This window comes from Balaenoptera acutorostrata, chromosome 6 (assembly GCF_949987535.1).
Source record: "Balaenoptera acutorostrata chromosome 6, mBalAcu1.1, whole genome shotgun sequence".
NCBI classification, from domain to species: Eukaryota; Metazoa; Chordata; class Mammalia; order Artiodactyla; family Balaenopteridae; genus Balaenoptera; species Balaenoptera acutorostrata.
Genome location: NC_080069.1, coordinates 93,392,944 through 93,409,882, shown reverse-complemented (window position 1 = coordinate 93,409,882; position 16,939 = coordinate 93,392,944). Strand labels below are relative to the sequence as shown.

Genomic DNA, 16,939 nt, shown 5'->3' with positions numbered 1-16,939 from the left:
AAGTAGAAATAAATTTTCATTGTACAAATAAAACAATAATATCTTTTAAAGTCTAATTTGTGTGTTATAAGCAAATAGGACTAAATATTAGACTACCATAGCTTGTAAGTTGGAATTTGGGAAGGAGTGATTAGAAAACCTCTAAGAATATACTGATAAATATTCAAAATTAATAAGAAAGTATAGCAAATTGGTTAAATATATAATTAATGGCCCAAACTATCAATTGCATTTCTATACACCTGCAACAACCAGTTAAATACAGACCCTAGATACCCTATATATGCTTTTAAAAAAGGTTCAGAGCAGCACTGTTGTAAATAGCAAAAAACTGGAAACAGTTCCAAATGTCAGTCAATAACAGACTGAATAATGTGTCATTTAATCTTCATAAAATGGAATACTATACAGCAGTAAAAAGTAATATATTACAGCTGCACACAGCAACATAGATAAAATCACCAGCTTAACACTGAGCAAGAGAAAAGTATGTTGTGGAAGAATATATACAGTATGATTCTATGAATATAAAATTCAAAAATGTTAAAAACTAAACAATATATTTTTTAGGGATACAAACACGTGGTAAAACTATAATGAAAACCAGTGGAATGATAAGCACAAAACTGAGGATAGTGGCTGACTCTGAGAAAGGAGAGAAAAGAATGGTACTGGGAGATATCTAGGGAACTTCAACGGTAATGGTAATGGTAATGTACTTGGCTCCTCAACTCAGTGATGAGTACATGAGTATTTGTTGTTTCCTTATATATCTTAAATGTATTATATAAATATTCACTTACATCTGTTTACTATTTAATATGAACAAGTATAAAACAAAGACAGGGATGATAAATATAAACTCAGAAAAGGAGCTGATGGGGGACAGGAATGAGCATGGCACAGGGAGAGAGAATGTATTTGGAAACTGGCACATAGGAAACTTCTGTGTGGTCTTAAATAACAGCATTAAAATGTTTTATTTCTTGGTGATGAGCTCACATGTTTGTTATACTCTTTTGCTTCATAATTTGGTTGTGTGTCATATAAATGCTTTTGCATATATTGGATATTTCATTATATATATATATATACATATTTGGAAAGGCCATCCATTATACCCACCAGAATGCATCGCACTGTATGAACAGCACTCGGATCTTTGTGGTTGGCCGCCCAGTGAAGTGGGATCTTGCCTTCGACGTCAGGAATTCCAATGTTGGAATCATGCTTGATGAGCAGCTTCACATGCTCAGGGTTATTGTAGTAGGCACTCCAATGCAGAGCTGTTTGCTGCAAAATTGAGAGATTCTCAAAATAACGATAACTACAGTAACAGTGAAAACACAACAAACTTTTCCCAAACTTTCAGTATGTGACAGGCACTGTCGTAAGAGTTTTATATATTTTATCTCATGTAGTCTATATCATGACAACTCTGGGAAATGAGTACTCTTGAATTTGCATGCGACTGATGAGGAAAGTAAGTACGAAGAGGATAAGTAATCTGCTCAAGGGTGTGAAGGTAGCAAGTGACTGAATAGAGATTTTAAACCCAGGCAGTCTGACTCCAGAATCTGACATCTTAACCATGGCAGGGATTTAGGTCATCAAGTACTAATAACTGATAATACTGAGAAAGAAAAAAGAAGCCAAATATTTTATGAATAATTATCAACAAAGCAAGTGATCATCTTGACATTGCACTAAGCACCTTAAGAATTTGATAGAAGGTTTTATATCTATCAGAAAAGATCCATGCATAGGAAATCATGGATCTAGAATCCATTTTTTATATCAAAGGATAAATTTAAATTTAACTATAATTTTACAGGATAAATTGTTAAGATATATTTTGAAAATACAGCAACACTTGCTTTATTTTTAGATAAAGTTAAAAATGAAAAAAAAAAATGAACATGCTGAATTTGCCGATGTTGCTTTAAAAATCTCTTCTGCCATTCTCATCAACATACTGGTTTCTCTATTAGGAGAACTATTAATGAAACCACAGAGAAACTGTTTAGATATACTTTATGCCTTGAGAGTAGCATTGTCATGAATACAATCTAGAATGAGATCATTTAACAGCAGGAACCAAGCTCATTTGTCACATTAAAAACTTTAAATGTTGGCATATGTGGTATTCATTCAAAGTGAACCTACAGGCGTCTAACATGTAGAGTTATTAACTCATTGCTCTTTGTTTAGTGATAACTGCAGAACAAAAAAGTCACAAATATCAAAGCAGTTAATCGCCTAAAACCACATTTTCAGTAAACAACATGTAGAGTTTCTGTAATTCTTTTCTTTTCCTATATTTGTTCTTTTTTTAAAAATTAATTAATTAGTTTTTGGCTGCGTTGGGTCTTCATTGCTGTGCGTGGGCTTTCTCTAGTTGCGGTGAGCCGGGGCTACTCTTCGTTGTGGTGCGCAGGCTTCTCATTGTGGTGGCTTCTCTTGTTGTGGAGCACGGGCTTTAGACACGTGGGCTTCAGCAGTTGCAGCACGTGGGCTCAGTAGTTGCGGCACACGGGCTTAGTTGCTCCACGGCATGTGGGATCTTCCCGGACCAGGGATTGAACCCGTGTCCCCTGCATTGGCAGGTGGATTCTTAACCACTGTGCCACCAGGGAAGTCCCTGTTCTGAATATATTTATTGAAATATATTATGCTGTTGAACCTAACAGTAAAAAGTTTGGGGTTGCATTTTTTTACATCTTTGTTTTTTATTTTTCTAGTAATTCTTTTTTTTTTTTGACTGTGGTAAAATGTACATAACATAAAATTTACCATTTTAACTGTTTCTAATGCCATGTTCAGTGGCATTAAGTACGTTCACATTGTTGAGTAACCATCAGTACTATTTATCTCCAGAATTTTTTCATCTTCCCAAACTGAAACTCCATACCCATTTAACAATAACTCCCAATACCCACCTCCTCCCCGTCACCTGGCAACCACCATTCTACTTTCTGTCTCTATGAATTTGACTCCTCTAGGTACCTCGTAAGCAGAATCTTACAATACTTGTCTTTTTGTGTCTGACTTGTCACTTGGCATAATGTCCTCAAAGTTCATCCACATTGTAGCATGTGTCAGAATTCCATTCCTTTTTAAGGCTGAATAATATTCCACTGTATGTATATACTACATTTTTTTTATCCAGTTGTCCATCAAAAGACATTTGGGAGGTTTGTGAGTAACATCTTTGGGCTATTTTGAGTAATGCTGCTATGAACATGGATGTACAAATATCTGTTCACATTCCTGATTTCAATTCTTTTGGGTATATAACCAGAGGTAGATTTACTGGCTCGTATAGTAGTTCTATGTTTAATTTTTTGAGGAGTTTTCCACAGTGGCTGTACCATTTTACATTCCCACCAACAGTGCACAAGGGTTCAAATCTCTCCACGTCCTCACCAACACTTGTTATTTTTGTTTCTTGTGATAATAGCTATCCTAAAGGGTGTGAAGTGCTATCTCACCGTGGTTTTTGATTTGTGTTTCTTTTGTGATTAGTTATATTAAGCATCTTTTCATGTGCTTATTGGCCATTTGTATATCTTCTTTGGAGAAATGTCTATTCAAGTCCTTTGCCAGTTTTTTAATTGAGTTGTTTGGTTTTTTGTTGCTCATTTTTAATGTATTTTATAATACGATTGGTCTGTGACAGATTAGAAATTTTAAAAAAACCGATCCTTCACTTCAGATGGTTTGAGACTCATTGCTCTATGCTTTTGTCCTTCTTTCTTCTCTGTGGCTGCCTGGACTATGCAGATCCATTTTCCATCTTTCTGACTGAATAACCTCCCATCCCTGTTCAATAACAGAAGAACATACAGGGACTGGAAGACAGCAGGAAGTTCATAGAATATATTGGGGAAGACATGAAGCCCAAAGACAGTTGTAGCTTCTCAAGTGATTAATGGGTCTTGTGCTTTTTTCAGTGAAATATTTATTTATTTATTTATTTAGCCACACCATGTGGCTTGCGGAATCCTAGTTCCCTGACCAGGGACTGAACCCAGGCCCTCAGCGGTGAGAACAGAGTCCCAACCACTGGACCACCAGGGAATTCTCAGTGCAATATAAGCACTATAAATGCTGTGAGTTAGGAATAATATTAATTTACAAGTTGTAAAATAAAGTTAAAGTTGATTTCAGAACTCTGGGTTATGTGAGTGACCACTAAACAAAATCTAAAAATCACATAAAGAACACTATGGGAGTGAAAAGATTATTGAATATAAACCCAGTGAATGACTTATAAGAGTTTTAATTACATGAGAGTGCTGGAGTTAGCAAGACTCTATGATTAAGTGCCTGATGAAAAGGAAGAGGATGATTGCATTTGTCTAACTAAAGACCACATTTTTTTCCTGTAAGGAATGATCAGAGTGTTGATCAAAACAATGACCAATGTGTACACTATGTTAAAACTCAAGAGCAGGGAAGATAATGGATCCTAGTAACAATGCCAGAGCAGATGTTAGAATCAAAATGAACTAATAATAATAATTTTAAGCTAATATTTATTGAGCGAATACTATGCACCAGGCATTGCTAAACACTTCATATATATCATCTCATTTTATCTTCAACAACCCTTTATCCCCTTTTTGCATATGAGAAAACTGAGGAATAGAGGAGTTAAGTAATTTGATGGACATAGAACAAGTGGTGGCTTCTACACTGGAACCCAAGAAGAATGATGCCAAAGCCCAGGCCATTAAAGCACTATGCACTTAGTACATTACCCAGGGCATTTGGCCACCACAAATCTAACTACCTTTAGCAACTATCTTGACGAGCAGTCAAACACTGAGTTGGAGTTAGACAGGCCTGGCTTGAATTCTAGTCCTGCCAATTGGATCTTGGGCAGAATTTTAATCTTCTTGAGCTTCAGTTTTCCCATATGTAAAAAGATGATACTACCCACCACACCTGGTTGCTGGGAGGATAAAATGACAGAATTTAAGTGAAATACTTTACTGGGGTGCGTGGAGACTTGGAATTGTTTTCCCACGCATGAGTGGTAATTTAGGCCTCCTTCCTTGAGATTTCACGTCATAAAATAAAGCATTTGCTTTCTGCTCTATTTGTCTTGGATTTTGACGGCCCGTTACCTTGTTTTTATCCTGTGTATCCACTTCTCCTGGTGCCATAAACTTCAGCAGAAGCGCCAAACACTTAGGGCTCTTGTGCCGGGTAGTCAAGTGTAAAGGAGTCATTTCTTCCAGATCCTTCTGCATCCAGTTTGCTCTGCGTGTAAGTAAGAGTTTCATGAAACGATAATTTCCCTAAATAAAAAATAAGAGACAGTAAGAAGAAATTTAGTTTGGAGCCAAACATTTTTTAAAATTTTAAAATGTTTTAAGCATTTTAATTATTCTGCTAGGATAATAACATTCAGATAAATTAATAAAAGGAAAATACTTATAATTCTACTACTCTAGCAATTGTTTTATTTTTTCATGTTTCTTTCCAACCGCTTTCTATATGTATTTGGTTTACTCAGTGGCTGGTCAATATTTCATTGTGTTAAGGCAAAACATTTTATTTAATCATTCTATGATTGTTTATAATATTTTTTCAATAGAAAATGCTACAATGTACATGATTTTTCACATATTTTTTTTTCCATAGAATAAATTATCAGGAACCAAATAACTGGGTCAAAGGAGTTTGTGCATTTTATGGTTTTTGGTGTATTTTCCAAATTGCTATCTAGTAGCAACAATGTGTGAATGTATTAGTTTCAGCACAATCTGACCAGCACAGCACATATTATTTATATTCCAAGTATAATAACTTTGTGAAACAAGTAGAGATTTTAAACCCCAGTTTACAGGTGAGGGAATTGAGATTCAAAGGGGTTAAATATTTTGTTCACAGTCATTTGGTTAACAAGGAAAAGGTGGTTAGTTTTCTTGATGAGAACTATTTACAGGTACAACTAAGGTAGAAGCAGCTTCTTCAAAGTTCAGGTCCCAGACTCATCTGGTCACACAAACACCAACCCAGAAATCACTGTAGGCCACCCACTTGCAGGCAGTGCTCTCCACACCAGTTAAACCCTCCAATCTGGCAGAACCAACCCATCTGGAGAAAGAAGTTTAGCTATAAGGGCTAGAGTAATACACTGGTGGGGACTCAGGTTGACCATTTTATGGTATGGCTGTGTGAGCTTTGAAACCCTTGAAAAATATTCAATAGTTCTTTTAAGCTCTTTCCTGAGATCTAGTTCCATATTTCCAATTCTGATTGGAGCCTTCAATATGCTTGGTATCACAGATATTTCAAAGTCAACATGAACAAACTTCATTGCATGATCAAGTTCTCTGCCTACTTCATGTGTATTTTCTCTTTCCCTATTCAAAGCATAGTGGCAGGCAGGGCTACCTGTCTTTTTCATCTTCTGAGACCCTCTAAATCCTTAACATTGTTGGAAATGTGACCTTTAAGTATTATAATTACAATGCATTAATGTTCTACTATCAGGAACTATCGGTATTAGTAAGGAAGACATTTATTGATTGAGCAGGCTCCCCACTGTGATGAATGTGAGGCTCTAAGTAAGGCAAAGGGAACTAGCTAGAGCAACAGTGAGGTGCAGAAGGAAGAATGAGACTTGCCTGCTTGCCTACAGGGGCAAAGACAGGATTCAACTCAGCTCCAGGGCTGGGGCAGAGATAAGGGAGAACAAGGCTAGGAAAAGGGTCATAAGGCTGTCTACACTAGATGGGCAAACTTGGAATGGACTGAAAAACAAACGAATGCAGCTCATTTATTTTCTTTCAGAGAGGCTTTCCTTGACCACCCTAAGTAGAACTTAGTTTGTTCTTCTTTATTGCAGTACCCTTTCATTTCCTTCATAGTACTTTCCCCAGTTTGTAGTTACATATGTTTTTATTTCCCTTCACTGAGATTTCCCTCATAAGCAGTAAGCATCATGAAGGCAGAGACTATGTTTTGTTGACCACTGTGCTTGGCATGGTTCCTGGCACATAATAGGTGCTTAATAAATATTACTTGAGGGACTTCCCTGGTGGCGCAGTGGTTAAGAATCCGCCTGCCAATGCAGGGAACACGGGTTCGAGCCCGCAGGGCACACGGGTTCGAGCCTGCAGGGGACACGGGTTCAAGCCCTGGTCCGGGAAGATCCCACATGCTGCGGAGCAACTAAGCCTGTGCACCACAACTACTGAGCCCGCGTGCCACAACTACTGAAGCCCACGCGCCTAGAGGCTGTGCTGTGCAACAAGAGAAGCCACTGCAATGAGAAGCCCACGCACCGTAACGAAAAAGAGTAGCCCCCGCTCGCCGCAACCAGAGAAAGCCCGCGCACAGCAACGAAGACAACACAGCCAAAAATAAACAAACAAACAAACAAACAAATAAATAAATATTACTTGAAGGACTGAGTGAATAAGAGGAAACGAAATATCTTCTAGAGGTTTTTTTTCTTTAAAAATTCTTATTTACAGTTGCTAAATTAGATCATAACAGTTAAGAATATTAACTCTCAAATATCTGGAATTTGGTTACTATTACTTTTTAATGTTTCATTTATCTGAGCTTCATTCATAGTGGACATCATTTATCTGGATATTCTGATTTCATCCAATGCCAGTTTTTGAGAAGGTGCTAAAATTTCCTCAAGAGGGCACCCTGCTCTAAATCTCTTGCCATCTTTTCTTTCAAAAAAAAAGAGAAAAATGCCCAGGAAAAACAAACATATGTGGTACTTCATACCAAAAAAATAAGGTTTGACCTTTCTGAGCATAACATTTCAAATATTACAGAATAATTCATCATGACCTTTTAAAGATATTCAATCAGACAATCATTGTGATTTTGAAATTTAGAGGAAATGGGAAGGAGAAGGAGGAAACTAGAATATGTTAGGGGGTGGCTACTGAGTTATAGACATAGTGCTTGGTATATTTCCATTTCACATTATTCTGGGGATTCTACCTACACAAAACATCGTACACCTCAGTAATAATCACTCATTCATTCAACAAACATCCATTGAACCTTGTTACAAAGCAGGCAGGAGTAAAATGTTTGTACTTTACTTATTACAAAGCTCTTTGACATAGATTTCATCTTTGCTCCTCACAGAAGTATCATGGAAAATTTTTACATATCAATTAAAGTATCTTCCTGTGACTCTAATTTCCTCATCTGTAAAACAGGAATAATAATAGTACCTGAGATTATCATGCATATGAAATGATAAAGGTAATATCTGTACTTAGAACAGTACACAAAGCAAATGCTCAGTAATGTTTGCTAACTTTATTATGGATAGTTTTCCAATGTGGAGGAGGCAATAAAACATAAATGGTCCAGTGGAACCAAGAATGGCCCATGACAGAGGGCATGTAGATAGAAAGATCTGACTGAACATAGTATACATAGTTCAGCTACTGATTAAGGAGAGAACCAAGGTTAGGAACAGGTAAAAGTACAAATAGTTGGAATGTTATAAATAATGGCTTTTCTGATTTTTTTTTTTTACATTGAGAAAGATGTCTATACTCTACCTACAGATAAAGGTGATATAGTACCAACAAGAACATACCTAATAGGAATTTAGCTGGTACCCTGGGGAGGGGTCAGCTATATGATCAGGCCAGCTTCTCCTATTCCAAAGGACAGAGACACATCAGATATTACCGACGAATGCTGGGACTAGAAACAATATAATCCATTTGGACCAAGGTCAACCTCCTTGGTCTCATGAACAAGCATTTATTAAATGCCCAGTGTACGCAAACTCAATTCTGAGACTGAACAGAGGGGACAGACAACCTTTGAGCTAAAATCAGGAGAGTATTTGTAATATCAGTGGAAAAGAGGAAAACACTAGTTTGAGGCAGCAAGCTGTTTTGATAACCCCCTGAAGACTGTATGACCCTGGGGACACATGTTATAGGCTACTTTGTTTCCCGTAAAGCCTCCTCAATACAAAAGCAAACAAACAAAATATCTAAACATTTCCTCACAATTGCTTGAAATTAGGACTTCTTAAGTTTTCAGGTTTATTATAACACAAATACTTTGGGGATGATTTGGAAGTTAACAATTTAGTATCATATCTTAGGGCCACACAGAACATGATCCTGAGGTGAAGACTGTTTTGGAATTTGCTTTTATAATTTCTGACTGGGTAGGAAATAGCATAAGAGCAAAAGAGATAATAGATCAAAAGAGTGTATATTCTTAAGAAAATTCCGGTGGTAAGTGAGCAGAAATGAGAGCTAAATTTACAAAAAAGTCCTGATTTCATCACTAAAAGGACATTAACTCTGATATGATGAGGTCTGTTATGCCCCTGAAATGTGAAAATATTTCCTAATGTCTCTGAAACATTGAATAAGATGTTGTTTCTCAGTTTTTGGTTTTTTGTTGTTGCCATTGTTGTTAGGTACTAATAATCCTCATCTTAATCTTCCTGTAATTATTAACACCATGAGCTTCTTTTGTCTGTAATGTAAGTGATTATGACATTTGGATTTTCCCCAAGTACGTGAAAAGGAGTATAATATCCGAAAGGGTAAAAGAGAATGAAAAAGCTCTCTGACCTGGAGAACAGCTCTTGAAATGAATCTGGGAACAAATCAACTCAAAATGCCACTTAACGCTCATATTTTTGTCTGTCCAATTTGCTAAGATGAACTCCTTTTTTTTAGGAAAAGTCATTTAATCTTAATAACAAAGATATGGAAGTTTTGAGTGAAATACTTTGATATTTTGCTTTAGATTTTTCATTTTTAAGAAATAAAACATAACATATATGGTTAATGCTCCCTTTGTGTCCTTCCCCAATTCTATTACCATTCCTCTCTTTAGAGAACTTGGTGGTTATCATTCCAATGAATGTTTTGATACATTTTATTTCTTACAAATACATGTATTCATAAACTACATAGCATTATTTTACATGTTTTCAATCTTTATATAAGTAGCCCTACATGAATCACTTGCCACCTTTAACTCAAAGCAATATTTTTGAGATGTATCCGAATTGCTTTGGTTCATACATTTTCACTGAAGAAAGCTTTCTATCATATGAAAATAATGTTATATTTATTTATTCTCTAAGGGAATATTTAGCATGTTTCTCATTTTTCACTATTACAAACAATACTGTAATGAATTTTCTCGTACATAGCTCCTGGTACATGTGCCAGAATTTCTGAAGCCGCTGTGCTGAAATTGTTCTCTCAAGTAGTTACTCCAATTTACACTCCCACCAGTAATGTTTGAGAATGCTTGTGTCACCACATCCTCTCCACACTTAGTTTTGTCAGACTTGCTAACTTCTGCCAATATGATGGATATACAATTGTATTTTACCATGGATTTAATTTTCATTTCCCTTCTTGAAGTGGAACGTCTTTGTTGGCTATTTGTTTCTTCTGTGAAGAGCTTTTTTGTGTTGTTTACTCATTTTGCAACTGAGCTATTTGTCTTTTTCTTACTGATCTGTAGAAGTTATTTACATATTCTGGATACTAATTCTTGGCTTGTTTTGCAAATATCTTCTCTCTTTGGGTGGGTTTTCTCTTTGCTTTGTTTATGTTCTTCTGCCAGGAATGAATTCATGATCTGAATGATGATACTGGTAGCTTTCTTAGCATTAGATTTCTTCATATATTTTGTTTGCGGGCTCATTTTAAAGAGAAGATTGTTTGCTGTTATTTTTTGTTTTCTTCTTTTTTTCTCTTTGCTCACCCTTATAGCTGCTAACATCCAGCTTCTGGTCGATTATAAGAATCTGTAGTTATAATGATGTTTTGCAGCCCCATGTCTAGTGATACTAGGGGTATCACAGTTACTGTCACTGAGCTAGTGGGTAGCTTCCTGGTCTTGAGGCTTGATCTTTGTCCTGCTCCTGCCACTTCTCTAAAACAGCTTCCTCTAAAGCTATAGCCTCATATCAAGGCAAAGAATACTCCCAAATTCTAAGTATTTTCTTGGCTTTAGTGTGAATATAGGACTGCCTGTAGCAGTACTTTTCCCCACTGGGACACTGAAGAGACTAGATATTTTCTCAAAACCTACATGTTTCCTGATGAATCTCTTTGCATTCTTGTTCTCTCTGTGTCTTCAGCACTTAATTTACTTTCACGGTAGCTGGGGAGAAAACAATTGTTCACCAAATGTTCATTTATTTTTTTGTTCATTTATAGGTTTGTGTATAATTTTGTCCTGGAAATATTATAATTATATATATAATAGCACAAATAAATGTAAGGTGGGCATTCTGCCATATTTTATTCTAAATCCTAATCATACTATATACCAAAAGATACATTATTTAAAACTGAAATGGAAATAACAGAAACATGATTTGTTACTATAAAGTATTTTCTTGGCTTTAGTGTGAATATAGGACTGCCTGTAGCAGTCCTTTTCCCCACTGGGACACTGAAGAGACTAGATATTTTCTCAAAACCTACATGTTTCCTGATGAATCTCTTTGCATTCTTGTTCTCATTATCATAGATAATGATATCTATATAATTATATATTTATAAACTCTCAAGGCATTTACCATGTTAATTTTTAAAAAGAATCACTATCCCTAGGAAGTATATAGGTCACAAATATCTATAACCTCTTTATCTCAATCTTTCCTGTAATGGTTGCAGACACAAATGAGTCTCAGAAATATCACAATAGTGTTGGGAGAGGCAATCTGCCGTGGACCCTGAGTGTCCCTGCATGTTCTTACTAAGTATGCCAAGAATGCAAAGCCTTGACTCCTCTACCTGGGCCATTTCTCAGAGTTGGGTTTGTATCAAGCAGTCTTAAGGGACATTAATGTCTCCCAGGACATGAGATAGAGTCTTGCTTACTACTTACTAAAGTAAGTAGTAAAGTCTGGAGCTACCCCAAATTCAGCATTCCTCAGATGCCATGTGAACCCACTGTGTGCTCAGTGTCCGTCTGGGGCCTCTGCATTGCCTCCTGGCTCTTGGGGGTAAGGGATGCAAGAATGCAAGTGCTCATGCTTTTGTCGTCAGTAATAAAGCTTTTCTTGTCTCTGATGGTAGTCTTATGTCTTCTGCCAGTACTCAGAACCAATTTATTACCTTGTAATAAGTTGGCACAAACAAAGAAAAGAGGAGGGTAAATTAAATCCAAGACTTGACAGTACAGGAAATGAGGAGGGGCTACTGACAGAGACATAGTTTTCTTGAAGAGTAAGGACCAGGGCCCTGCAGGTCAGGTTCAGGGATGAGAAGATTCCATGTGATCACACCCAAGCGGTGGGCAAGGTTGGGGAGATAAGGGAATCCACTGTCCTGTTAATGACTCAATGATGAGGAGCAGGATTAAAACAAGCCACCCAAATGATGCCTTGGTCTTGGCTCACCTTCCCCTGGGCAAGCAGAGGAAGGGATGAAGGCATGACAAGGGGGCAGCAAGCTGAAAGGCAATGTAGCTGTGGCTGCTGAGTCACGGAATCTCCAAAGTGGAGATCAATGGAGAATGCAATGAGACCCTGCTTCTTGAGACAGAATTGTGGGTGGACTGAAAACAGTAGAGGTTCCCTTGGTTGATACATGAGTGGGCAGCTGCTCAAAAGTGAAAGTGAATGCAAAGCCTTGCCTGATAACACAGAGCCAACTGCGCCACATGCCTGATCCCTGCTATAGTCTGCTTTGTCTGGCAATGAGGACAGAGAACTGGGCGTAGAGATGGCCACCGTCTGAAGCAAACTGCTGGTTTAATGGTGCCCTTGATGCTCAGAGGTTCCCCTGAATGCCTTGGCCTGGTTTACTGATGATTTGGCTAAGTTAAAACCTGATGGCATCCACTGGGAGGCAGTCCAACCTCCATGACAACTCTGGAAGACCGACTGTGTACAGGGCAGGTCAGCCCTTTACATTCTATGGGCATTCTATGCCCCATACTGTCCTCAGGAATCTGAAATTATCAAGAGCAGGCATGGCCTTCTTGAAAATAAACTCAGAAAGATTTCTGATTCTACCTCAGTTACCTCTTCCAGATCCACACACCTGAGAGAGGTAGTTTGGTTACTGTACGTGGCCACTCACAGAAAGAGTTCATCTCCTCATGGCAGCCTCCTGGGAAATAATCAGGACAAAAGGAATGGGGGATCATATATACCTATTTTGAAAATTTGGGATTCTGCCCAAAATTTGGGATTCTGCCCATCATCCCTGGTTATGACGCTTCTTTCTTTCCCCTAAGAGTAATCCCAGGCTGGCCTCATTGGTACACCCTCTGGGTGGCAGCCCAACCAAAAGGGAGCTTAGAGATTCAAACTTAACTCTGGTTCAGCCACCTGAATTTGTTTGTTGATTGACATGGTCCTACATCATACACATCCATAATGACCACTTGCTTGAGTACACTACTCACAAAGTCCTCCTAAATGCCCACGTGGACCAAAGTGGGGGACATAATGGGTCTCTGTAAATTTGTCCTATATGCATCTACCCTTCTAGATGAAAGGTATGGGTGCAAGTAGGAGATGATGAGAGAAAAGATGAGGCGTTCTAGCTATTAGGGTGGGACACACTGATTTTGTGGTTGAGGAGGGAATGCAACAACTTCAGCACCTAGGAAGGGGACACCTTGGGAGGTACAGGGAGGGAGAGGACAACTGATGCTCTCTTTGTCCTCTGGATCCAGTACTGTATCCCAGAAAAAAACAAAATTACTTTTCACTACCTGAATCAAATAGCAGCTGAGGCTAGCAATCTAGCCTCAGCTAGATTGCAACAAAAGCAGTTGTCTGCTTTTGTGTTTGTCATCCCCATCCATGTGCTATGAAACAGAAAAATTCATGTGGACATGAATGGACCTGAACTCTTCTGCCATGCTTGATGCCATCAATGGCAGCATGAGAAGCCTTGGGTTATGCCATGTATGACAATCAAAGCTGTAACTACTTGGTGATACTGCCCATGTGGCTTAGCCAAACAATGAAATGGTGATCCACGTTTAACAACAAATCCTGAACTAAAGTGACTTGTGCCTCTTCAGGTTATATGTTTGTATCTGGGGGAGAGAGGGCCATGAAATAGTTCTCCATTGGGCTTAGGGGTTGCTTTTCAGCCCCTAGTGCCTCATGTAATTATTGGCAATAACACCAAAGATCAGCAGGTCAGTCAAACTCCCTTGCATGGGTCATAATAGATAACAGAATAGCCATAGAGTATATCTTCGCTGTATAAAGTAAGACCTACTGTCTCCCCTGGTACTCATTCACAGTGGACTTAATCCAGGACACTGAAGTCAATACTGCAGGTTGTTCTCATCCTGCGGCTTGGAGTTCTATTATTTAAATGCTGTATGAGACATATTAAAGAGATTTGTTCCCAGCCTCTGTTGGTCAGATTAATCAGAGTAGCTGACGGAATGGCATGCTCATGTCAAGAACATGTAGGGCTAAGTGATGGGTTGCTGGGAGAAGCAATTTACCATGGGCCCTAATCATCACTGCATGTTCTTATGCCAAAAATGCAGAGACTTGACCACTCTTGGCCTAGGCAACTTCTCTGGGTTGTGCTTGCTGCAATCAATTTGAGGGATGAGGTCATCTCTTCCTCTGGGTTTATTAACTGCTCACTACAAAAGCGTAGATTCCTGAAGTTCAGTGTGCCTCTGTGCTATGATGGAAACCTGCTGTGTGTACAGCATCCATCTGGGCCTTCTGTGACTCCCCCATGGTTCTTGGGGGAAAGGGAAATCAATACAAACATATAGGTGCTGATGCTTTTTGCTATGCTGTGAATAATAAACTTCTTTGTCCCTGACCCTGGAGGCCTGTGTCTATTGTCAACATCCATGAAGCAGTAACAGACTAACTTCTTATCTTGTATATACGGTGAGACAAAATCTCAAGCCTTGAAGATAGTTCTATATTATTGTAATATGAAATGAAGTATTGAACATAAGAAGTGAAAATTGATTAGAGAGGTGAGTAGGTGCTAGAAAATGGAGAGTCTAACACAGTATGACGAAGAGTCTAAAATTTATCATATAGGTAATGGGGCGCCAGTGAAGAGTTGAAGAAGGAAATGACATGAGTGGATTTATGTTTTGAAGAAATATCCTGGAGGCTGTGTGAAGTACTGATTTGAGGGAAACAAATCTTTGGTAGTGAGACTGGTTAGGGGGTTACTACAGCAATCCAGAATAGAAATGTTGGGAGCTAAGTGGAAATAAGAGGACAGACTGTGAAATATGTAAGAGGCCTCCTGAATGGGTACAAAATGGAGAGTGGTGTCAACAACTGAAAAGACAGAGGAAAAATAGGATTAAGGATAAAGATTTTGAGTTCTGTTTTTCTAACATGTGGAGTTTGGGGTGTCTGAGGGAAATCTATATAGAGATATCTAGCAAAAAAAAAAAAAAAAGAAAAGAAAAGAATCTATATGGATCTGAAGATTGGAAGAGACAGCTAGATTCAAGATATAGGGTTATGAATCATCTATATTAATAGCTGTTTCAACTGTTTTATCTAAAGACATAATTTCTGGCATAAATTAAAGTACATGAAACTGGAAAAATGAATCTATACATCTTAGCTGAAATATAAACATGATTTAAATATCCACATAAATAGCTCAGTACAATGCAATCCATACTGTTCTTTTACCTAGACCATGAGATACTACTACCATATCAAATATAAAGTATAAGTGGATTGGAAAAAGGATGGGCCTTTCCTCATTATTCTTGTCTGCTTGGATCATTCTTTGATCCTGGTTGATTTAGGTGTCTCATTGTACTCTGGTTTCCTGCTTTCCTTCTTCTTCTTCTTCTTCTTTTTTTAAATTTAATGTGAATCTTTACAGGAAACAGTTACAAAAACCAAGTTTTTGAATGACATGAATTACTGAGCTATAGAAATGAAATCAAATCTGCATTGCTTTTCCCAATCACAGACGTTCTCTTTCTTTCCTTAAATTTCTGATTTCAAGCCTAAATACTGTGTTTTACAGCTAAAATTTCTAATTACTCAACAACTATGATGGTAACCACATCACTAACCTGCCATCTTATGCAAATCTTAAAAAAATGTTTTTAAAAAGCTATTTGACAAATTCTCTAAGCAAAGGTTAAGAATGGCACTTCAAAGGCAGAATGGAGCTCTATTTGTTGCTTTTCAAGTTTAAGATGTTCATCCATCTGGCAGAGCAGCTAGACAATACATCAGCCAAGAACATCTCTCTGGCTTGAAACAGATTCTGGCTCTCAGAGAGGATTTGACTGAAGGAAAGGCAACATCTTTATTTGCTCTGTGGCTGAACTCTTCTAATATTTCTCCTCAATGCCTCCTCCAAGCCTTGGCTTCATCTACTAACTTGGTTTCCATAGGAATAGACAGAACTATCAAGTGGCACATAGTCAAACAGCACAACAGAAAGAGAAAATGTTACTGTCAAAAAAAAGTAGACAGACTTTTCTCTAAGAAAAGAAACTATGAAAATGTATCCTTGACTCTGAGGCTTCCTTACCCAGTGCTGGATTTTTCATGTGCTTTTCCTGCCTGATACAGACTATTTTTTTTAAGATTATTATGAAAATTAGTTCCTTCGGTAGAGAGGATTTCATACAAAAAATTTTAAAAGTTATAAAAGGCTGTGATGCTTATTTCCACAAGTACAATTCTCTTGTGCTTGTGAGCTACCCTCATTTATTCAGAGTGGTGCTTTGAGTTGGCAAAACCTTTTGGGCTGATTATAAAATGTATTTTGTTTCTCATAGTTTGACGTTTTATTTATAGGAAAACATTTATTTCATCTTAAATCAGTAGTTCTCAAACTCTAGCATGCATCACGATCTCTGGAGAGCTGGAAAACACAGTCTGCTGAGGACTTCCCTCAGAGTTTTTCATTCACTAACTCTGGTGTGGGGTCCCAGAATCTATATTTCA

At 37.7% G+C, this 16,939-nt stretch overlaps 1 protein-coding gene across 4 annotated transcripts in view; it reads right to left on the bottom strand.

Annotated features, from left to right (window-relative positions):
- The window catches only part of INVS (inversin), a 146,653-nt gene that overhangs the window by 70,079 nt on the left and 59,635 nt on the right, over positions 1 to 16,939 (bottom strand). For all 4 annotated transcript variants that reach the window (XM_007197065.3, XM_007197066.3, XM_007197067.3 and 1 more), the window contains exons 4-5: positions 5,133 to 5,306; positions 1,126 to 1,293 (exon numbers count right to left, since the gene is read on the bottom strand). In XM_007197065.3, the coding sequence (XP_007197127.2) occupies positions 1,126 to 1,293; positions 5,133 to 5,306 (342 nt within the window). The remainder of the gene's footprint in view (positions 1 to 1,125; positions 1,294 to 5,132; positions 5,307 to 16,939) is intronic.